Raw genomic sequence first — 23,992 nt, 5'->3', positions numbered from 1 at the left:
TCCATGCAGGGGCAAGCCATGCTGCAGACCAGCCTTCCCCAGGCCTCACCTGCCCCACAGCTCACCGAGCAGGGCCCATGCATGGCAGCCCACGCCCAGCCGTGCTGTGGCTTAGGCTGGAAGTAGGAGAAGGCAATGTCTGGGCGGGTAAGGTCACCATACTCCTCATTGTATTTTCTATAAACCTGTATAGACAGATGGAGAGCTCTGTTCAGGGGGCAACCTGAGGGTCACTGTCACGGCCACCTCCCCCTGGAAGCCTCTAGGCTTTCCTTCCTCCATATCTCTATTCTTTTGTCCAACAAAGAATCACCAACATTGATCTATACTGGGCTCTGGGGACAGCACAGTGGACAGGACACTGAGCCTCAAGGAGTTCTTAGTGGGCTGGGGTGGGTACAGGGCAGGTAATTACCAAACAATTTGTCAGTTAAGGGGTAGGGTATTTGGGGAGCATGGAGAAGTGTCCCTAACAGGGGCAAGTTGCAGAGGTGCTCTATGAGAGCAAAGGGCAGAGGCAGGAGGCAGGGGTGGTCCAGCTGGCTGGAGCCCTGGGCTTGGCCCTGAGAGCACCAGGTTTCATCAGGTGCCTGGGCCTATTCCTGCTTCAGGAAGGTAACTGGGTCCTGTGCCCAAGACCAGCCCAAGAAAGGGGCCAGGAAGGCCAGAGCCCAGCAAGAGATGACATTCAAAACCCGCCCCCCCCCACCACCACTGGCTCGGCACCTGTGGCTCAAGCGGCTAAGGCGCCAGCCACATACACCTGAGCTGGTGGGTTCGAATCCAGCCTGGGCCCGCCAAACAACAATAATGGCTGCAACCAAAAAATAGCCAGGCGTTGTGGTGGGCGCCTGTAGTCCCAGCTACATGGGAGGCAGAGACAGAAGACTGGCTTGAGCCCAGGAGTTGGAGGTTGCTGCGAGCTATGATGCCACAGCACTCTACCCAGGGCAACAGCTTGAGGCTCTCTCTCAAAAAAAAAAATAAATTAATTAAAACAAAACCCGCCCCCAAGATGTCTACCTCTGGCCACCCACCACAGGCCTCTGTTGCTTAAAATAGGGCTTCTTAGCCCCCCATGGGGAGTCCTGATTCAGCAGGTCTAAGAGGGGACCAGGTCTCTGATATGCACTGAGGAGGACACAGGCAGAGCCACGCGGCAGCCACATCTGGGTACAGTGTTCCCAGCACGGGGAGGTGGGTAGGCTGAGCCTGATGGGAAGGCAGGGGCCTGCCCTAGCCTGGCCTGCCCACTTTGGGGCCCAACTGCCTCTGCCAGCTGGGGGCAGAAGGCTGCTAGAGCAGAGTCGGTAGGGGCCCTGGAGCCTGGGACCCCCCCACCCAGGGCCTTGGAGCCCAGAGGTGCTCAGGGCTACCTCAGCCTGCACGATCCCTGTCCACCCCTCCAAGTGCTTCCTCAGCAAAGCACAGGTGGACACACAGATGCAGACACACACAGGTGGGCACGTCACTAAGGACACACCCAGTTGAGAAACAGCAGGAGCCAACACCCACCCAAGCTTGTTCTGCACCAGGACTGCCCCTGCACCCTAAGCACAGGCATCCACTCATCACTCTGTGCACAGCCCGCCAAGGTAAGACCCTTCCAGGCCCCCACCCATCACAAGCACTGCTCCCTAGTGGGAGTCTTACCCACTCCCACACCCCCAAGGCCTTCTCCCGCAGGTGCTGGGCACAGGCCCCCTTTTCTATTCATCACTGCAGTTTTCCATCATAGAACCCACTATTCATGTGTAAGTGACCCTGACTGAATGACCCCTAAGTGACTGCTGAATGAATGACTATGTCAGTGAACGAAGAGATGGACAAATGGGCAGTCATAGGCACTAGGAGGGCCCCCGCCAGCTCCCACCCCCGGCCCTTCTGGTGACCTGGATCTCCACGGCCTCCTGGAGGGGTCCCCGGATATGGATCTCCTCAAGGCGGGGCAGCCGGTCCTCGGTGAGGGTCACCCTGTACTCAACTCTGCCATCCTCCAGGACGGAGGGGAAGGTGGTGCTGGGGGAGATGCTTGCCTTCCCAGCCACGATATAGCGGTCTCCAACCTTCACCGCTGCAGGGAACAGGCCCTTAGTCCATGGATGCGAGCACCGACCCCCTCACACCTGCAGGAAGCCACGGCCACCCTTTCACAGAGGACACCCCAGGCTAAGGCAGGGGTGGAGCTGACAGCAGGGCCAAGCAAGGAGGGCCTTCGGCAGACAGGACAGAATCCTCATGGACAAGTTGGTGACTGTCCTCCCCAGGGCTCCCACTCCTCCTGAGAACCTCATGCATCTGACCCCAAAAAAATTCATCTGGGGCCCTGAGCCTCTTTCCAGAAGCCAGCGAGTGCTACGACCTGTTCCCCCAACAGATGCAGAACTGACACACAGAGCTGACAGGTATGGGGCTCAAGGACCCCCAGGCAAGTGTCCCCAACCAAAGATCCAAAGGTCAGGGGGAGGCACACTCTAGAAGTACAGACTCACTATGACCTTGCCCAAAGAGAGATCTGGTCCCTGCCATTGGCCTCTGAGAGGAAACACAGATCACGGCAGAAAGGAGTGTCTTTGTTTACGGAGGAGTTGGCCATGCCAAAGCTTTGGGTGGGGCTGGCCCTGCTAGAAGACTGACTTCGTGATTCAGGGAGGGTCACCTAGTGGCTGCGATTTGGCATGTGAGCCATCAATCAATCAGTCAATCACGTCTATGTGATAAAGCCTGGGTGACCGTCCTGGGCTAGTGGTACTCTGTGTGTGTGGTCACCCTCTGATGCTGAAAGGGTGCCAGGTCCCTGAGACCTGGAGGCTGCATGCTTGGACCCCTACCAGTCAGTGCCTAGGCGCCTCTTCCCTCTGCAGGTTTTAACCTGAATCCTTGCCTGTACTAAGTGTGACCATGGTGTGACAGCTCCCAGTGAGTACTGGGAGTCTTCCAAGTCAATTATACACCTGCGAGGGTCTAGAAAATGCCTTGAATTTACTGCTGGGATGAAAAGTGAGGTCACCTTGGGGCCTATGCCCCCTTAATAGACTGGCTCAAGCTGGGTGGATGACATCATCCAGTAAACTCACCCAAGTGTGAGAAGAGAGGCCTGTGGTTGGCAATGTACACACTGGTCAGGTTGGGAGTGACCGTCAGAAATGTGACATATTCTAGGAAGAAGTAAAGGAGAGATTCATGGGCCTCACAGTCACTGTGTCACAGCCCCAGGGAGCTCCCTGCAGCTGGACAGAGGAAAGCCAACAATGCCATGGGGCAGTGAAGCCCCTGTCACCAGGGGCAACCAAAATCAGGCTGGAAGGCCACCTGCCAGGGCTCCATGGCCTTGCTGGAGTTCACAGTGGGGCACACCAGAAGGTGGCAAGGCTCGCGTCCTCTGCTGACCATCAGAGCACTGGCGTCTCAAAATGGTTCCCAACCTCTTATAAATAATCAAAGTCAAGAGTTTTCCGAGTGTGACATCCCTCCAGTCTATGTGAGTCCCTGCTAGAGCATGCTGACGGGGGGAGGAGGCTTAGCCAACACAAACTGCACAGGGTCCTTGTTCTTTCTGCATCACGGCTACAGGGAGCGACTATTACCAAGGCTCCACACTTCCCAGCAGTGGCCCCGTCCCCAAAATTAGCCTGTTACAGAAGGGGGCAGAAAGGAGGAAGCAGAGGCTGAGACTGGCTGAGCTGCCCTGCCCGAGGCTCCGGGTGGCCCAGTCCTCTACCTGAGGAAGGCCCCTACCTTTGGCTCTCCCATCCGTGAAAGAGCCATTCTGTGGGCTGCAAGTGCTGTTGTCGCCTCCACACACCTGGCACACGTCCCACACCAGCTGTGAGTCCATCCTGCCATCACAGCCAAATGTCTGTGCAGAGGGAGGGCAGGGCCATGTCCTCAAGGAATGCTGGCCTCCACAGCACCCAGCCCTGCCAGCTCAGAGCTCTGGGACACATACAACCAACTGGTGACACTTCTGCAGCGTGCAACTTCCACACAGGAAGAGAGCTGAAGGGGCTCTGATGACTCGCCTAGGGTGCAGTGCCGCCCTTAACCCACTGACGCAGAGGCCGGCCATTCTCCCCTGCTCCATGCCCCCGCAGACCCTGCTGCAGCTCTGTTGGGGCCAGCACTCCCAGACCCACCCCAGGAGCCTTCAGATAGGACAGGCAGGCCTTGGGGCCACTTCCATGCATGCCTACCCGGCAGCTTCCCGACACGCACAGGCTCAGCGCCCCATTCTCCTGTGGGCTGGGTGGCACACACCGGGTTCCATCCATGAAGCTATCTCCACGCCTTACAATGAAGTTCTCCCCAATGGCCCGGCACATGTGTCTGCACTGAGCGTCCCCTGAGAGGACATAGTGGGTAAGAGCTCCTGAGAATAGGCAGAGAGGACTGGGGAGACCCCAGCAAGGGCCTGCTCAGCTGACCTGCCAGGCCTGGCTCAAGTGGGCCCTCTCACCCACCAGCCCCCTTCGGTCCTTTGCATTTGGGGCAATGGTTTCTATTCCCCCAACCATCCCTTTCCTGCCTCCTAGAGAATAATCACGATCACAACCTAATAACTAACATTATTGAATTATGAGCCAAGGAACGCCTTCAGCATTTTGCCTCCATTATCTCCTTGCATTCTTCCAGCTACCCAGAAAGGAGACACTGCTATCCTGTCCCTTTCACACATGGGACCTCATTGCCATGATAGTGGGTCATTCATGGTCTGTGGGACACCAGAGCTTGAGCCCGAGCTCTGCTCTGACCACCACCAAAGTGATGGGCAGCCCCCCAGCAGCTCGGCCTGCCCGAGGACCTCATGGCCTGGCTCCCTTGAGCCGCCCAACCCCATCCACCACAGGCCCCACCTTGACTGTGCTGGGCTGCAGCACCCCAGCGGTAGAAGGACCTGCTGCCCGGCGAGAGGTACAGTGGCTGGTCATCCGTCTCAGCGCACTGCTCAGACATGAACTCCAGCTGAGTCTTATTGCAGGCCTGGCCGGAAAGAGGCAGAGGACAGGCACAGGAGGGAGTCAAGGGCAGGGGGTCCTTGTCACTGGGAGATAGCATGGCAAGTCTGAAGCATAGGAGTTCTCTGCTGTGAGCTGGGTGATAAGAGAGCCAGCCTCTCTCCGCTGGCATGAAAACGCCAAAGAATTTGTAAAGGATGCAGGGCAGTGATAAAGAAGAAAGCCTAGAAGGCTTCCCAGGCCTGAACTTGGGAAACCAGGATTATGGTGCATATTCACTATGTGGGTGTACATGGTCAGGGGCAGACAGCTTTGTCCTGAGCTGAGTGGCCAAGTGGGCACCAAAGGAAAAATAATCGGACTTGCCCTGCTGGATGGAGACTCCAACCCCGGTGGCCAGCCGGGAAGTCCTGCCACCCCATGCACCAGTCGAAAACCCTCCCCTTGACGTCTAGGGAGGCCCTGGGTGTTTGCCTGGAGGGGGAGGACAGGGAGGATCTCATCATATGCAGAACTGTCCACAACCAGGGCCAAACCCACACCCAGGGCCATCCAAAGCAGGAGAGAGATTTTAACTCAAGGTAGAAAAGCAGCATTCTACCACTTCACACCACAGGGATGGCCAGGGCCCAAAAATGAAAAACAGCCTTGATGCAGTGGTTCACACCTGTAATCCTACCACTGTGGGAGGCTGAGATGGGGTAGGGGGAATGACCTCAGCTCAGAGTTTGAGACCTGGCTCAGCGCTGGCCACATACACCAGGGCTGGCAGATTTAAACCTGGCCTGGGACTGCTAAACAACAATGATAACTACAAGAAAAAAATAGCCAGGCATTGTGGCAGGCACCTGTAGCCCCAGCTACTTGGGAGGCTGAGGCAAGAGAATCACTTAAACCCAAGAGTTTGAGATTGCTGTGAGCTGTGGCACTCTACCGAGGCAACATAGTGAGACTCGAAAGAAAGAAAAGAAAAGAAAAAATAGTTTGAGACCAGACTGAGCAAAGTGAGACCCCATCTTTACTAAAAATAGAAAAACTAGGCTCACCACCTGTAGCTCAAACGGCTAAGGCGCCAACCACATACACCAGAGCTGGTGGGTTCAAATCCAGCCCAGGCCTGCCAAACAACAATGACAACTACAACCAAAAAATAGCCAGGCATTGTGGCAGACGCATGTAGTCCCAGCTACTTGGGAGGCTGAGGCAAGAATATTGCTTAAGCCCAGGAGTTGGAGGCTGCTGCGAGCTATGATGCCACAACACTCTACCCAGGGTGACAGCTTGAGGCTCTGTCTCAAAAAAATAAATAAATAAATAAATAAAAATAGAAAAATAGCCAGATGTTATGGCAGGTACTTCTAGTCCCAGCTACTTGGGAGGCTGAGACTGGAGGACTGCCTGATCCCAAGAGTTCGAGGTTGCTGTGAGCTATGAAGCCATGACACTCTACCCAGGGTGGCAGAGGGAGACTGTGTCTCAAAAAAAAAAAGGCTCTGTGCCTGTAGCTGAACAGCTAAGGCGCCAGCCACATACACCAGAACTGGTGGGTTCGAACCCAGCCCTGGCCTGCCAAACAACAATGACAAGTACAACCAAAAAATAACCGGGCATTGTGGCAGGCACCTGTAGTCCCAGCTACTTGGGAGGCTGAGGCAAAAGAATCACTTAAACCCAAGAGCTTGAGGTTACTGTGAGCTACGATACCACAGCACTCTACCAAGGGCAACATAGTGAGACTCTGTCACAAAAAAATAAAATAAATAAGAAGGCTGGGTACGGTGGCTCATGCCTGTAATCCCAGCACTTGGGAGGCCAAGGTGGGTGGATTGCCCAAGCTCACAAGTTTGAGACCAGCCTGAACAAGAACGAGACCCCATCACTAAAAAAAAATAGCCAGGCGTTGTGGCAGGTGCCTGTCGTCCCATTTACTTGGGAAGCTGAGGCAAGAAGATTGCCTAAGCGCGAGAGTTGGAGGTTGCTGTCAGCTATGACGCCACAGCACTCTACCAAGGTTGACCAAGTGAGACTCCGTCTAAAAGGAGAGGAGGGGAGGGGAGGGAAGGAGACAGGAGGGGACGGGAGGAGACGGGAGGGGAGGGGAGGAAAACAAAACAAGTGTCGTGGAGGGTTAGTGGAAAAACCAGAAACCTTGTGCATTGCTGGTGGAAATGCAAAATAGCTCAGATGCTGTGGAAAATGGTTTGTTAGTTCCTGAAAACCTTAAACATAGCATTACTATATGATCCAACAATTCTACTCTGGGGCGTATTACCAAACGAACTCAAAACAGGGACGCAAACACATACATGTTCATAGCAACTATTTGCACACCTTTTAGTATAATACAACCTCTTGGTAGCTAAGAGGTAGAACCAGCCCAAATGTCTATCAGTAGAGGACTGATGTCTATCAGAATTGGGTCTGTCCACACAATGGGACATCATCCAGCCACAGAGAAGAATCAAGCACAGCCACCGGCTACAACGTGGGCAAACCTTGAAAACACTGTGTGAAAAAAGCCAGGACAGGGCGGCGCCTGTGGCTCAGTCGGTAAGGCGCCGGCCCCATATACCGAGGGTGGTGGGTTCAAACCCGGCCCCGGCCAAACTGCAACCAAAAAATAGCCGGGCGTTGTGGCGGGCGCCTGTAGTCCCAGCTACTCGGGAGGCTGAGGCAAGAGAATCGCTTAAGCCCAGGAGTTGGAGGTTGCTGTGAGCTGTGTGAGGCCATGGCCCTCTACCGAGGGCCATAAAGTGAGACTCTGTCTCTACAAAAAAAAAAAAAAAAAAAGAAAAAAGCCAGGACAAAGGCCAGGGGTTATCTGGTTCCACCCACACGAAATATCCCAAATAGGTAAATCCTCAGAGACAGAAAGTAGATTTTATTTGTTTGTTTGTTTTTGAGACAGAGTTTCACTGTGTAGCCCAGGCTGGAGTACAGGGGTCTCAGCCTGGCTCACAGCAATTTCCAACTCCTGGGCTCAAGGGATCCTCCTACCTCAGCCTCCCCAGTAGCAGGGACTACAGGCACCTGCCACAATTAGCCCAGCTAGTTTTTCTATTTAGTAGGGATGGGGTCTCCCTCTTGCTCAGCTTGGTCTTAAACTCCTAAGCTCAAGTGATCCTCCCACTTCAGCCTCCCAGACTGCTGGAATCACAGGCATGGGGGCCTGGCCAGAAAGTAGACTGACAGTTGCCAGTGGGTGGGGTGTGGGGGGCTTACCTGCTTTGGTTTTACTTTGGAGTGATGGAAATGTTTAGAACTAGGCAGGAGTGGTAGTTGGACAATATTGTGAAAGTACTAAATGCTACTGAGTCACCCACTTGAAAATGATTGATTTTATGCAATGTGAATTTCACCTTAATGTATAAATAAAGAATCAAGTGCAGTTGTCCCACAGTGCACAGAGCCTCAGAGCCATGCTCTGCAGGGAGAGACCACACTCAGGGAAGGGGGAGGACACCGCTATCCTCAGTAGGACCATCACGGTTTATACAACTGTGGACTCAATGTCTCTCTCAAAAGGGACACATCTCGGTGTAAGCCACAGATGTCACCCTGGCCCTTTGGCTCCTCCAAGACCCAGCACTGGCAGCTGCCCCCTCCCTCGTGCCCACCCCACCCCACCCCAGAGAGCCAGCCTACCTGAGTGTTGCACATCTCTGCCTGCAGGTCGGCACCAACACATGCATGCCCCCCAAAGGCAGGTCTGTGAATGCCCACAGGATGGGAAGGTATAAGGTGACCGCTGCCCCAACCGGGCAATAGGGTGCGGCCACCCTCCCTGACTCTGAACAGTACCTGGGGTTGTTACACCGCCGCCTTTGTGTGACAACACCTCCTCCACAGGAGCGAGAACAAGGACTTAGGGGGCCCCAGCTAGACCAGCGTCCATGCACCGCCACCAGGCCCAGCTCCGCCAGGGAGAGACAGCGGCCCTTGGAGCACCACTGCAAGGCAAGGACAGCATTGTCTCCCACCCTCAGGGACCTGTCAACTCACTGGGGACTCCATCCATAGGGACCCCCAGTACACATGAGGACACCAGCACACACAGAGATCCCCTCAAGGCATAGGGATCCCACTCATAGGAAACCCCAGTACACATGAAGACCCCCAGCACAAACGGGTACCCTCTCAAGACATAGGGACCTCCACCCATAGGGAACCCCCATACACACAAGAACCCCAGCACACTCAGTGACTCCCAGAATATAAGGGACTCACCCATTCAGAGACCTCATATTCACAAGGCCCCCCAGAGGGACTCCACCCCTAGGAACTCCACATCCACAGGCATTTCCATGCACACAAGCACCCCACAAGACGCAGTCTCCTTAAGAACAAGTGCTAAGGATAAGAGGTCAGACCATCCGCCCAAAGGATAGTGGGAAGGTCTGGCCAGGTTGAGTCAGAGGGAAGGGGGCCCTGCCCAGGACTAGAGTGAGGCAGGAAGGCAGCACAGGTAGACATCCAGGCATGGAAGGCTCAGGCCACACTGTCACTTGCAAAAAACCTTCTCTGCAGAATGGAAGTGACAACACAATGTCTAGCCAGTTCCAGGGCTAGGGAGAAGGGAACAAGGTACAGCAGGGTGTCCAGGAGCTGGTGTTCAGTTAACACCGACAGGAGCTGTGTGGAGGCCAAGAGCAGCAGCGCTGGGTCCAGCAGGCAGCGTCCAACCTCCCACCTGTCTTGGCAGACTCAGAGCAGGACCCTGAGAACTTCCTGTCAAGCTAGAGCACCCTGCCTTCCAGGCACCGCAGAGGATGGGGTGAGCGTGCAATCAGACCGGGGGCATCCTGCTGCCCCCTCTCTGGACCTGGCCTGAGTCACCAGGAACAGCTCCAGGGCTCTCTGACCTGCCCCTTACTTCCTAGCTACTCTCACCCTGGGAATAAGGCAGCATGGCTGGAGGTACCAGTGGGAAGATGCAGGAGTGTGCAACACGCACACACACAGATGCACACACACACACACACGCACTCTCTCAACTGAGCTCACTCTCTGCTCTGACCTTCTCCACACCACACTCTGTCCCGTCCAGGAGAGGAATGAGGAGTCGGCTGCAGCTGCTTCGGTCCAGAGGGTCTGTGTGGCAGGAGAGAGCCTGGCACATGTCCTAAAAGGGGGGACAGGTGGCCAGCTCAGAGCCCCCAGGGCTTGTCGGTCATCATTCAGCCCTAACTGTTCCTCCCAGACCACAGGACACACTGACACAGCCAATTTGCTGCTCCACGGGTGCTGCTGGCTTGGGAGGACAACCCACGGCTGACCCATCTGTTGGGAACAGGGACTCTGGCCAGACCGTTCCCAAAAGGTACGTTTTTGGCTTGGCGCCTATAGCTCAGCAGGTAGGGCACCAGCCACATACACCAGAGCTGGTGGGTTCAAATCCAGCCCTGGCCTGCCAAACAACAATGACAACTACAACCGAAAAAATAGCCAGCCATTGTAATAGGTGCCTGTAGTCCCAGCTACTTGGGAGGGTGAAGCAAGAGAATCGCTTAAACCCAAGGGTTAGAGGTAAGTGAGACTCTGTCTTAAAAAAAAAAAAAAAAAAAAAAATAGAAGCCACTTCTTCCAGGGAGAAGTCACATGGACTGTGGTCCTGATGGTGAGAAGTCCTTGGTTACTAGTTAGGGTTGGTGTCCTCACTCAGCCAGAAGTCCATGGGCACAGGTCCTACAAGGGCCAGCTGCATATTATAATTTGTGGGGCCTGGTCAAACAAAAATGTGGAGGCTTTTGTTCAAACTACGAGGAAGAGCATTAAACCAAGTCACCCCAGCTGGGCCTTCGCCACGCCTGGCAGCCTGGCACCCGTCGCGGGGCAGCGCGACCGAGCAGATGGCCATCCCGTGCTGCAGGCAAACTCACAAGGTCCTCCCGGGCAAAGGTGCAGGCCACAGCCGCGGGCCCGAAGGCCACCTGGCACTGCTCATCGGCGCCGTAGTAGAGGCCAGGCTGCGCCTCCGCCGGGAGCACGGTGGGCTCAGTCCCGGGAGGGTCCCGCAGGCAGCGCGCCCGGCCTGCGCTGAGACAAAGCAGGTGCTCACGCCGCGCACCAACGCCGCGTACGGGCGGAATGGAGCCGCGAGCGCGAGGGTGGGGCGGGAGGTGTGGCCTCCTGGGGGCGGTCACCGGGTGGAGGTGGGTGCCAAGCTGATGGAGGGGCGGATCCGAGGGACTGGAGCCGATGAGGGGGGACTCAGAGGGCAGAGAAGGGAATGGGGTAGTGGATGTAAGGAGCGGGAGGGCTGGAGGGATAGGTCTGCGGGGAGAGAGGGAGTGGATGCAGGGCACCGGGTAAGGACGAATTAAGGGGTGGGCACAGGAACGGAGTGGGACAGGGGGAATCCCGTGCAGGGAAGGAGATAATTGAGGGTGTGGACGCAGGGTGTGGGATGCGAGTGGACGGAGTAGGCGAAGGGACGAAGGGAAGGGTGGGCGAGCATGTGGCGGTGGGCGCAAGGAAGGGTGGACGCGGGGTGGGAAGATGGAGGCGGGCGCAGGGGTGGGGTGAAGGACAGCAGTGGGGCGCGCGGAGTGGAGAGGGGCGCGGGGCCGCGGGGGCCGCTACCTGAGCAGGTGCTGCAGCTGCCGGCGGCTGCAGGCGGACCAGGCCAGGCCCCCGTGGGCGCGCGCGGAGCCACCAGACGCCATTACGTGGCCGCCGGGGCCGCAGTCGCTGCCGGGCGCGCCGTCGTGCTCCAGGCCTAAGCTGCAGCGGGAGGTGGCTCTGAGGGGTGGCCAGGGTCGGGGTGCCCCGGGGTCGCAGACGGGCGAGTTTTCCCACTGGGTCGACCCCTGAGCTAACAGGGCTCACCCGGTGGAGCGAGTCGCAGTCGCCTGCCTCAGTTTCTCGCTGGGGAGTTGTGCTGGCCTGGCAGGATGGTTTCTACCTCTTTTGGATAATATAAAAAGGCTTTTTAAACGTTGAAGCCCAATTAGTACAGGGTGTTGTATGTCTTGGGGACAGGTGGCAATGGGGTGCAAGGGCCCTGCTAGACTGCTGATGGCAGATTTTTTGCTCCAAGAGCAGTTTACACCAGTGTGTTGAGTGTGTGACAGTCTGGGGTGCGCAAATTCTATAGTGTAATAGTTGGAGGAAATGTGCCTGCTCTTGGCCACTATTTCCATTCCTAGGCATTAAGGCAATGGTTTCACACTGTAAGAAGGGAGCTTTTAAGTCGCCACCAGAATTTATGGGGGGCTGCTATTGGGATGGGGGCGGGGGATCGCCAATTGCCAGGCACCCCCTGGAAATCCCATGTGCAGCTGAGAAGGCTTGGTGGGCATAAAGGATGGGCGCTTTCACTTTTTATTTCAGAAGATTTTGTACTGTCAGCTCAGCACCTGTAGCTCAGCAGCTAGGGCACCAACCACATACACCGGAGCTCACAGGTTCAAATCCAGCCCTAGCCTGCCAAACAACAATGGCAACTACAACCAAAAACAAACTGGGCATTGTGGCAGGCGCCTGTAGTCCCAGCTACTTGGGAGGCTGAGGCAAGAGAATCGCTTAAGCCCAAGAGTTTAGGTTGCTGTGAGCTGTGACACCGCAGCACTCTACCCAGGGCAACATGGTGAGACTCTGTCTCAAAAAACAATAATGATAATTAAAAAATAAAATAAAATAGTCTTTAAAAAAAAAGTCTTCGTACTGTTTGAATTCTTACTGCAATTGGATATTATTTTCATAATTAAAACATGAAAAATCAAAAAGAAAAGAAACCTGCCACTCTAGGTAAATGAAAATAGGAGCAAAGGTTTGCCCATGGGTGGCGCCTGTGGCTCAATGAGTAGGGCCCTGGCCCCATATGCCGAGGGTGGCGGGTTCAAACCCAGCCCCAGCCAAACTGCAACAAAAAAATAGCCGGGTGTTGTGGCGGGTGCCTGTAGTCCCAGGTGCTCGGGAGGCTGAGGCAAGAGAATCGCGTAAGCCCAAGAGTTAGAGGTTGCTGTGAGAAGTGTGACCTCACGGCACTCTACCCGAGGGCAGTACAGTGAGACTCTGTCTCTACAAAAAAAAAAAAAAGGTTTGCCCAGAAGAATTCGTTATGTTCATAACAGGAAAAATTTGGAAAAAACCTACACATCCGACAAGAGGAGATAAATAAATTATGGGCATACTGAATAAAGTGAAAGACCTAAGGAAATGTTTGGGATATATTGTTACATTATAAGGCAGGTAACAAAGCAATGTACAGTATAATGCCGATTTTTACAAATAAAAAATTGAATTGTGCATGTAAAGAAAACTGAAATTAAATTTAAAATGTATCTCTAAGTAGTGGGATTTGAAATCTATAAAAAGTATTTTCTTTTTTTTTTCTCTTTGTAGAGACAGAGTTTCACTTTATTGCCCTCGGTAGAGTGCCGTGGCGTCACACAGCTCACAGCAACCTCCAACTCCTGGGCTTAGGCGATTCTCCTGCCTCAGCCTCCCGAGAAGCTGGGACTACAGGCGCCTGCCACAACGCCTGGCTATTTTTTTGTTGCAGTTTGGCCGGGGCTGGGTTTGAACCCGCCACCCTCGGTATATGAGACCCGCGCCCTGCTCACTGAGCCACAGGCGCCACCCTATAAAAAGTATTTTCTAATTGCTGTTTCTTTTGCTTGTTTTCTGGAAGGCAGGAAGTTTCTTTTAATTATTCAGCAATCAAAAAGGATCAGATGCCCTGTCCTAATCCCCACACGCCCTTCATACTCCACTGGGGTCCAGATGCAGGCTCCTCTGTCAGGCTCTGCAAGAGCCCTTGCCTGCCCCAATCCTGGGGGCCCCGGGCAGCTGCATACCTGTGCCCAATCTCATGAGCGATGGTGACCCCCAGGTCAAAGCCAGTGTCCTCAGTGATAAGGCAGCTCCAGGAGCGGGAGCAGACACCCCCCAGCTGGGTGACTCCCCGCACCTGCCGGTCACCATCAGGCAACTCCAGGTCAAACCTCAGCAAGAGAAGAAAGTCACCTGAGTGGTGCAAAGGTCAGCTTTGCAGAGGGTGGGTAGCACCATAGGACAGACTGCCTGATACCTGGTGATGTAGAGGACCAGGTCAGCATGCCCAAGGGCCCTGTCATCCTTGGGGTTGATTGTCCGGCTCCACTCACAGACACTCCTCAGAGATGAAGTGATGTTGGCTGTGATGTTGGGGGCATCCTGGGGGCCGATAACAGAGCTTGTGTTTGGGGGACCCAAGTGCAGTACTAACTGCCGTTGATGCATTTTTCAGGAAGAACTTACAAGAATCCGATTATGATCCCAGGTTACAGATGAGGAAACTGAGACTCAGGGAAGGACAGTCTAAAAGCCATGCTGATTAAAGCCCATGGTGATTATTCCCTGAACTCACAGGTTCCAGATCAGCCTGAGCAAGAGGGAGACCCTGTCTCTAAAAATAGATGTGTGTTGTGGTGGATGCCAAGCCAGCTACTTGGGAGGCTGAGGCAAGAGAATCGCTTGAACCCAAGAGTTTGAGGTTGCTGTGAGCTGTGAGCTGTGACACCATGGCACTCTACTGAGAGTGGCAAAGTGAGACTCTATCTCAAAATAAAATGAAATAAAACCCAGGTGGACTGAGGGCTGGAGCCCCGCCATGACCCAGGTAGCTCCCGGGCAGCCAGGGGAAGAAGTTAGTGAGGACAGAGAGAGGGTGACTCTAGGTTTCAGCTCTCTGTGGAGTGCTGAAATCCAGCTCCAAGCCTACCTGGGGGTCCCTCAGGATGACCATCTTCACCAAGTGCATTTGGAACTGAGCCCCCAAGGACGGGTCCCTCAGCAGTTCTGACCCCTGTGGAAGGACAAACAGACAAAGGCAACCTGTCTGGGGGCATGGCCAGCCCCAGGCTGCTACTGATTACAGGGGCCCCAGAGCGGGTGGGCTGGACAGGATGCTCCATCAGCATGTGGAGGAGCCACCCAAAATGCTAGTCATTGAGTGGAGAGCCAGCCATGGACAGTCAGGTGTGCTGCTGGTCCTCCCTAGCTGACGGCTCAGGGGGAGCTAATATAGCCCCATAGCTGGGCGTCATTGGCAGGCACCTGTAGTCCCACCTCTCCGGAGGCTGAGGCAGGATTGATTGCTTGAGCCCAGAAGTCTGAGGTTGCTGTGAACCAGGCTGATGCCACAGCAGTCTAGCCTGGGCAACAGAGTGAAACTCTGTCTCGAAAAAAAAAAGAAAAAGAAGAAACCCCCAAACAAGGGGATGTGAGCACACGCGATTGTCACTGGGCTGAAATGTTCATTGAGTGCTTCTCTAAGATGCATTCTCCCTCACTTCTCCCATTCCGTCCATCTGCCTAGAATGCTCTATTTGGCTTGGGGTGTACCAGCTTGTCGTCTAAATAACATGTGGTACCCATATGAGAGGATGCCCTGGGTTCGAATCCACACTCTGCCACTTCCTTGCTGTCTGCTCAGAATCCTGCTAATTGGCCTCTGAGCCTGTTTCCTCATATGTCAAATGGAGATAAAGACTTTTTCTGGTTATCAGCAGACTTAGGCCCAACATAGCTGTGACGTACCTGGCACGGGTGGGTGCTAGTGATTGGGCTATGACTGCCACAGCCAGCACCTGGCAGGACCAGAAGGAGCGTGGGCTGGAGCACTGACTTCCAGCATCTGAGAATGAAGGGGAACCCCAAAGCTTGAAAACAATAGCTTTTAAATGACTTAGAGGAAATGTTTCTCAAAGAGAAGAGAAAACGTCCCCCTCCAGGGGTTGCCGGAAAACCTAAGCAGCCCTGTCCTACTCGGGACTGGGACAGAGAGACTGCATGGGAGGAGCCACGTGGGACCCAGGCTCCCTGCAGGGGGTAGGGGGCTGGGAAAACACAGGGACAGCCCGGGCAGAAGGGTCCAGGCTCTAACACAGGGGAGTGGGACAGAGGGGAAGTTTTCCTTTTATCCAAAATAGGTGCCAAGACCTGAGACTGGGAACAAAGTGGCACTAGGTATCCTACATTCTCGGGGGAGCTGCCTGTAGCTGGGACCAGGTACACCCTCCAGGGAAACTTACCGACAAGTGGTACTGCTGGCCTCGCCACCACCAGCTTTCCTTTCACCACTCCCCATCCCTAGAGCAGACCAACCTGGGGCCTACAGCCACCAGCTGAGACTAACCTCCTAAACGTTTCTAAAATTCAGTTAGTCAAAATTGTTTTTTTAACTTTCAGTGAATTAATTTTTCTTTTCTTTTCTTTTCTTTTTTTTTTGAGACAGAGTCTTGCTCTGTCATCCTGGGTAGAGTGCCGTAGTGTCATAGCTCACAGCAACCTTAAACTCCTGAGCTTAAGCAATCCTCTTGCCCCAACCTCTCGAGTAGGGGAGACTACAGGTGCCACCACAACACCCAGCTAGTTTTTCTGTTTGTAGTAAAGACAGGGTCTCGCTCTCACTCAGGCCAGTCTTGAATCCATGAGCTCAAGCGATCCACCTGCCTTGGCCTCCCTGAGCCACATGCCCGGCCACCAGTGAATGAACTTTGTAATTTCCTTCTCGTCCTGTCTGGCAGCATTATACCATGGTTGATGAACGTGACCTGAGTTGTATTAGCTCCTCAACCTTTGTGGACACACCTCACAGCCCAGGGCATGCCATGTGCCTCCTCACTTGATAGCTAAGGTGCTGGAGGCATCTCTGCCCTTGTGGGCTATTCTCTCTCTGACATGATGGTTAGTGGAATAGTGCTCCCCAGCCACCCTCATCCCCACCTCCCAAGTGAAGAACAGGCCACAGTTTTGAGTGCCCACAAAGCAGGAAGATGACATGTCCTTTGCCAGCAGCATCTGTTTAGACTTCGGACTGTCCATCTGCCCTGTGCCCCCAGTAGGGGATGAGAGGACCAAAAGAGGGCAGGGTCGGGCGCAGACGGAGCATGGGCAGCCTGCAGACCCCTGCTAGCTGGGGCAGGATTGGCTGAGCTTCCCTTGGTCAAAAGGACACTAGGGAAGAGGCCAGTCTGGAGGGGGCCAGATAGTGAGAAGGTGGGGGTTAGCTCTGGGCTTAGAGTGGTTCCGGGACCTCACCCACCTCCACTCCAGGGAACTAGGCAGGGAGAAGAGGATGGAAGCAGAAGACCACACACCTCCCCTCTCCCAGGCCTGCACCCCAAGCCTGCACACCTGTGTTGAACCCACTGGCCCAGGGACACTGTGTCCAGAGATTCATGAGCACAGCCCACAGCCCTGCTAGAGACCTTGCGTGCACCACCCTGTGAGGGCCAGTACTGACCCTAGGGGCCAGTCCCTGCCAGGGCACTCACAATGTTGAGGTTGGTGAGCACATAGCGTTCCGTGTCCTCCTGGTGAGCCTGGTAGACATCGTGGCCCACAGCCACCAGCAGTTCTAGGTGCAGGGTGCCTGCTACAGCCCGTCTCCATCTCTGGAGGCCAAGGGAGGAAGGATGGCCTGGAGGGGAGCAGAGCACTGAGGGTAGAGGTTCTAGAAAGCAGGTACTGGCAAGCTAATAAGACAGAGGTGGGCGGGTTTGGGGAGGATGGCCTTCTAAAGTCAAGAGTGTTCACCCCACAGGAGAACCAGCATCTCATTAGTGACTGAGTGCTGAGGGCCTGCAAAAGGTCAAGGCCTAGGAAGGGGCTACCGGGCTATGGTCCTTCAGATCAGCCCAGCAAGGCAAGCCTTCCCCCTGGCTTTGCAGCTCTGGAACCCCCATCTGGGCACAGGTTTTCATGAGTAATGCCAGGAACCCTAGCAGGAAAGCAAACAAAGGGGGGGGGCCTCTGTGGTCTCTGTGGGAGGTAGGGCCAGCTGCCCTCACTGTACTCTTCCCTGGGGAGCCCTGATCAGGACCCCAGGCAATGTTCTCCTGGCTTTGGGGGGTGGGGGGCAGAGCTGGAAGGACCTGGGGCCCGGGACACACAGATGCACAGGTTCCCAGCCCCTTGCCCCAGCATGGTCTCAGTGTGGCTCCTGGCAGTGTGCATGTCTGGCAATGGCAGAGGGTTGGGTGCAAATGCTACATCCTCTGATTCTCTTCCCCAGACCACTAGCTGGCTGCCTCTGGCCCCCATCAGCCTCTTGATCAAAGTCACTAACAGCCCTGCTGGGGAAGGAAGAAGGCCTGGCCTTCTGGAGAAGTCCACAGACAAGGCTGGCAAACCACAGGGACAGTCTCCATTATAGCGAAACCCACTAGCTTTGGAGAGTGCCGGACCCAGGGCCTATCCTCTTTCCCACAGAAGGAATAAATATTTATAGCCATGGCCAGAAGCCACAGAGTGCCTGGAGATCAGCCAGCCTGACAGAGGTCACAGGGCAGGAGGGGCAGCCAGTGAGTGGCTGTTCCCTTGAGATGTTTAACAAAATCCAGGGCCAGAACCCAGCTGGGCCAGCACACCGGAAGAGCCTTATCAACTTGGCAGGAAGTAAGGGAGTTAATTAACAGGAGCGACAGCAGCTTCTCTGATCTCCTCATTGCCAGGTCCACCAAAAGCCCCAGACCACAGGATCAATGTTGAGAAGCCTTGGAAAGTCCCAAAACTCCCCCGGCTGAGCAGATACCTGGCCAAGTACCTTTGAAGGTAGTGTCAGGGCCAAAGTAGGAGGACGCCTCCTCTGGCTCCAACGCCTGAAGAAAACTCTGCAAGACAAAAAGAGGTGGATGGGGAGCAAGGAGGCGGGAGGAAGGCAGAGAGGCTGCCCTCACCCCAGCGAGCAGGGGGAGGCAGAGAGGAGCAGCCCATGCAGGGCTGGCACAAACTAGTGTCCGAATGGCTCTGAGAAACCAGCTCCCCCCTCAGCGAGCACCCTTCACCCCAGACCCCAAGCCCAGATTCCTCTGATGTGGTCCGCTGAAAGAGCAGCCAAACTGCCCCAGGGCTGTCCTCCACCCCACCCCAGGACCCACCCTCAGCACCAGAGGCACAGGAATGCCACTACTGCTGTCAAGGAGCCCACCTGCCAGACACCTGGGAGCCCCCAGCTACCCAGGAGAAGGAAGGCACAGGTGAGGACCCCCACCATGCTGGCCACACAGAGGGGCCAGCACCTCACCCAGGGGTGAAGCCTACACATCCTGCGGAGATCCAGCTTGCTGAGCAAGAGGGGCCGAAGCCTGGAGCTCGCTGGAATGTGACACTCTGCTTGCTGGGCGGGGCGACCAGGCATGTTTACTGCTGGGAGCCTCCCAAAGCAGGGAGTATGGGGGTCTGGCCTATAGCTCCTGGGCCCTGCTCTGTGATGGACCCCAGTTCAGAGCACCACTGACCTGGTTCTGCATCCCAAAGAGGCCTACAGCTGTGCACACCTGGACTCCTGGCCAAGCAACCCAGTCCGGAGGAGGAGGGAGCCCTTTATGGGGCATCTGGAGATGTGGGGCCGTGGGGTAAGGCACGCTGAGACTCCCTGGCTCTTTGGAGGGCCTCTGTGTCCCTGTCTTCCCAAGGAGTGGCCAAGCTGGAGACATCAGAGTTCTAGCTAAGCTACCCTTCTAGTCTGTGCCTCCACCAGGTGAGGGGTGGCACAGGTCTCAGAATTCATCTTCACAAACCACCCCAGCGCTGCACCTCCTGGGCAGTTCTGGTCCACTGGTTCCAAACCACCCTCATACCCTCACAGCTGCCCCAGCCCGCTCAGGTGAAGACTAGGAGGGGGTTCGCCCTCCTCTCTTGTCTCAGGGAGGACACCCCTCTGCCCCCACCTCCTCTGAGTCTTTGCTCCCCTCTCTGCCCCTCCCCCAGGGTCCCCCGCAGCCCATAGGTGTTTGCTGAGCCCCAGCAGGCAGCAGCTGCCTCCTGAAGCAGTATTCTAGGGAAAAGTGCCCCACGCAAACACACCAGGTGAGCAAGTTGTAGGATGTGTTCTGGGATGAAGGCTCACAGGCTGGGTGGGGGTGCTGGGCGGGGGCGCTGGGTGGGACACAGCACAGGAAGGTCAGGGGGCCTCAGAGAGGGAGGTCGGCACACACAGCTGTGGTGCCTCTCCAGGAGAACCAGCAGCCCACTCTCGGCCTGAGTGGGCAGCCCCCTTCTTTAAGGACAAACTTGAAAATGTTTCCAGTGGCGCCCCATTGCCACATTTCACTGGTACTGTTCAGTGTGTCCAGTGACCTCAGTGCCACATCCAGCCCCCATCTCTCTGTCCTCACCTTTCTCAACCATTGACATGGTTTATCCTCAGGCCCACCCTCACCCACCCCCAGCTTTCTGATGCCCCCAACTCCTGACCCTCTACCCACTCTCCTCCCTCCTGGCTGCTCCTCCCCGCAAAGCCCTCAGCCCCTGCCCCTGCCCCTGCCCCTGGCCCTGGGCTCAGCCCTTCCCTCTCTCTGTTTACGTACTCTCCCTGGGGGAAATACCCCAGGCTCAGTCCTAACTGCTTATTGAGGAGTCCCGAAGTGTATCTCCAGCACTGACAGCCCCTAGATTGAGAATCGCAGATCCAGCTGCTGATTTGATATCTCCCTTGGTGATTGGTGAACCAGGTGACCGGAGAGTCTGGAAAGGAACCCCTGGTTCCAGCTCACACCTCACTTGTTCTCCCTAGCCATTCCCTGAGATGGTAAATGGCCACATCCCATTGCTCAGACCAAAATTCTGAGAGCCAACCTTGCCTCCTCTCCGTTATTTCCTGTCAACTCTGCCTGCTTCCCACTCATCAGAGCCACCTGCTGTATCTCTTCACGGATAGGCTAGAGTGTGGGTGGCTCAGGTCTCCCTCAACAAGGCACCTGCCTAAAGCTGAGGGGTAGCAGACAGCCTCTGGCACTCCCCTGCCACCTTCAGGCCAAGACCACTCTTCTCTGGCAGCCACTAGTCAGCCACAGAGGGGACACTAGGACCTGGACACTTCCTCCAATGGAATATCCTTCTAATGGGCAGTCTTTGTCCCAGAACTCCCCATGGGTTGGGTTCTCCAAAACCGATTAGGACCTGCAGTGCAGGCTGCGGCTGTCCTGCCCACCTGGCTTCCTTCCCACTCTTCTTTCAGGTCAGCATCGTGGTCTGAAGCCTCTCCTTGCCATCCTCCAGCCTCCAGACTAGGAGGGGAATCATTGTCATGGACTCACAGAAATGTTTCACACTTCTAACTCTCTCTGTGACTGCCTCCCAGAGCCACAGCCTGACACATTGCCCTGATCTAAGCTGCATTGTCACTGGTCTGGGCATGATAACAGTCTCCAATGTGGCCTCCTGTCTTCTCTCTCACCTCCTGCTCATCTCAATTCTCATGAACAAGCTGCAGTCATCTTTTAAAAACACAAATCAGATTAGAGCACTCCCAGCTTTAAAGCAATGGCTTCCTGGGGGCTTCCCACTTCCCCACCTCCACTGCCAGAGGTTCTGTTTCCCCCTCTTTTGCTTATCAGTATTTGTATCAATCTTTCCATCAATAAACTCTGTCCAGTTGCTTTTAAAAAATGGCATCCTTGGGCAGCTAGGGCACCAGCCACATATACCGGAGGTGGTGGGTTTGAATCCAGCCCGGGTCTACCAAAACAACAATGTCCAAAAAATAGCCAGGTGCTGTGCCAGGCTCCTGTAGTCCCAGCTACTCAGGAGGCTGAGGCAAGAGAATCACTCAAGCCCAAGAGTTGGAGGTTGCTGTGAGCTATGATGCCACAGCACTCCACCCAGGGTGGTAGCCTGAGACTCTATCTCGAAAAACTATATATTGAAAAAATAAAATAAAATAAATAATGGCATCCTTGCCAGACATGGTGGCGCATGCCTGTAGTCCCAGCTACTTGGGAGGCTGAGACAGGAGGATGGCTTGAGTCCAGGAGTTCTGGACTGTAGTGCGCTATCCTGATCGGGTGTCTGCATTAAATTTGGCATCAGTATGGTGACCTCCTAGGAGAGGGGGGCCACCAGGTTGCCTAAGGAGGGGTGAACTAGCCCAGGTCAGAAACGAAACAGGTCAAAACTCCCATGCCGATCAGTAGAGCGAGACCCCATCTCTTTTTTTTTGCCGGAGCTGGGTTTGAACCCACCACCTCCGGTATATGGGGCCAGAGCCCTACTCTTTGAGCCACAGGAGTTGCCCCGAGACCCCATCTCTAAAAAAAGAAGAAAATGGCTTCCTTTGGCCCCTGGAAAGAAATGTCCAAATTTGGCTCGGCGCCGGTAGTACAGAGGTTGTAGTGCCAGCCACATACACTGAAGCTGGCAGGTTGGAGCCCGGCCCAGGCCACCTAATCAACAGCAACAAAAAATAGCCGGGCGTTATGGCAGGAACCTGTAGTCCTAGCTACTTTGGAGGCTGAGGCAAGAGAATCGCTTAAGCCCAAGAGTTGGAGGTTGCTGTGAGCTGTGACGCCACAGCCCTTTACTGAGGGCAACATAGTGAAACTCTGTCTCAAAAAAAAAAAAGAAAAGAAAAAAGAAAAAGAAATGTTCAAATTACTTCCTGCAGCCTACAAGTCTCTGTATCCTGTGATCCGACACCTATCCTTCTCCTACTTACGGGGTTTTAGTCTCACCAACCTTCTTTCCATTCCTCAGATACATCAAACACTTTGTGGTTCTCTTCGGTCCTCCCATTGAAATTTTAGCTCAAATATCATCTCCTCAAAGAGGCCTCCCTCAAGACACTTTCTAAGCAGCTTCTTGTTTAAGTTTGCCACATTTAGAAAATAAAAATCAGGACACTCAGGCCAGGTGCAGTGGCTCACCATTATAGTCCCCCCACTCTGGGGCCCAGGCAGGAGGATTGCTTGAGCTTAGGAGTTCAAGATCAGCCTGAGCAAGAGTGAGACCCCCAATCTCTACTAAAAATAGAAAAATTAGCCGAGTGTTGTGGCGGGCATCTATAGTCCCAGCACTCAGGAGGCTGAGGCCGCAGGATTGTGTGAGCCCAGGAGTTAGAGGTAGCCGTGACCTATGATGACTCTACAGGACTCTGGCCTGGGCAATAGAGTGAGACAGTGTCTCAAAAACAGAAAAAAAAAAAAAAGGGGACATCCTGTTAAATTTGAATTTCAGGTAAACAATAAATATTTTGTTATTATAAATACGTCTCAAACATTGCAAACGTTCCTTATTTGAAACTCCTGTTAACTGAGCATCCTGCATTTTGTCTGGTAACCTAATGCCTAGTCAATCTTTTTTTTTTTTTTTTGTGATTTTTGGCCAGGGCTGGGTTTGAACCCGCCACCTCTGGCATATGGAACCAGCGCCCTACTCTTTGAGCCACAGGTGCCACCTGCCTAGTCAATCTTTACCACAGCATAGGATAGAGCATAGGGTTAAAAGTGTTAGGCACTAGGGACAGAGGGATCTGGGCAAAATCCAAGCATCACTGCTGGCCATGAGTACTGAAACAATCCTGTCCAGCGTACTGTCCCAGCTCTAAGTCATATAATAGCAGTGATAAAATAGACGGAAGTGCAGTAAACGGAATGTGTTAGGGGAGTCCAATCCTGCAGCTAAAGATAAACTCCTTGTTTTTTAACCTTTACTCTCTCTCTGAATCTTTCCCCCGTGCTGTACATTCTCATGTCTGAGACTTCAGTAAAAGCCAGTGAGAATGCCACACCCTTGTCTCTCTGTGCAGAATGCAGCTGGTTTTGGCCTCTCCCGTCCCTCAGTTCAATGTAAATGGACTGAGTAAGTGTTATTTATTTGGTGTTCAGTGGCACAGACAATCTCATTGTATCATCTTCGTTGTTACTGCTGTCCACAATTAACTTGACTTATTAGCTTATCTGTGTTTCCCTCAGGCCCCTGTAATAAAGAAAGAAAATGAAGTAAAATTAATATAAGTAGAGAGTTTATTTGGGATGGGGTTATATTGTGAAAGACAAAATTAAATGCCCTTTATCAACTAAAACTGACCCTGAGGTTAAGAAAACAAAATTACCAGGGTGGTGCCTATGGATCAGTGAGTAGGGTGCAGGCCCCATATACCGAGGGTGGTGGGTTCAAACCCAGCCCCGGCTGAACTGCAACCAAAAAATAGCCGGGCATTGTGGCAGGCGCCTGTAGTCCCAGCTGCTCGGGAGGCTGAGGCAGGAGAATTGCGGAAGTCCAAGAGCTGGAGGTTGCTGTGAGTCCTGTGACATCATGGCACTCTACCG

At 54.3% G+C, this 23,992-nt stretch overlaps 1 protein-coding gene across 1 annotated transcript in view; it reads right to left on the bottom strand.

Annotated features, from left to right (window-relative positions):
* Positions 1–18,990, bottom strand: part of ADAMTS13 (ADAM metallopeptidase with thrombospondin type 1 motif 13) — a 28,287-nt gene extending 9,297 nt beyond the window's left edge. The window contains exons 1-17 of the mRNA XM_053558283.1: positions 18,874–18,990; positions 18,490–18,556; positions 17,219–17,364; positions 14,662–14,745; positions 13,990–14,114; positions 13,757–13,903; positions 11,538–11,678; positions 10,835–10,991; positions 9,973–10,077; positions 8,757–8,905; positions 8,601–8,664; positions 4,854–4,980; positions 4,194–4,342; positions 3,739–3,859; positions 3,078–3,158; positions 1,893–2,074; positions 50–185 (exon numbers count right to left, since the gene is read on the bottom strand). Coding sequence (XP_053414258.1) covers positions 50–185; positions 1,893–2,074; positions 3,078–3,158; positions 3,739–3,859; positions 4,194–4,342; positions 4,854–4,980; positions 8,601–8,664; positions 8,757–8,905; positions 9,973–10,077; positions 10,835–10,991; positions 11,538–11,678; positions 13,757–13,903; positions 13,990–14,114; positions 14,662–14,745; positions 17,219–17,364; positions 18,490–18,556; positions 18,874–18,990 — 2,098 coding nt within the window. The remainder of the gene's footprint in view (positions 1–49; positions 186–1,892; positions 2,075–3,077; positions 3,159–3,738; positions 3,860–4,193; positions 4,343–4,853; positions 4,981–8,600; positions 8,665–8,756; positions 8,906–9,972; positions 10,078–10,834; positions 10,992–11,537; positions 11,679–13,756; positions 13,904–13,989; positions 14,115–14,661; positions 14,746–17,218; positions 17,365–18,489; positions 18,557–18,873) is intronic.
* Positions 18,991–23,992: the final 5,002 nt, after the last annotated feature.

The sequence above is a fragment of the Nycticebus coucang genome, chromosome 2, assembly GCF_027406575.1.
Source record: "Nycticebus coucang isolate mNycCou1 chromosome 2, mNycCou1.pri, whole genome shotgun sequence".
Taxonomy (NCBI): domain Eukaryota; kingdom Metazoa; phylum Chordata; class Mammalia; order Primates; family Lorisidae; genus Nycticebus; species Nycticebus coucang.
The sequence above is the reverse complement of the archived record's forward strand: the minus strand, read 5'-3'. Positions and strand labels throughout refer to the sequence as shown.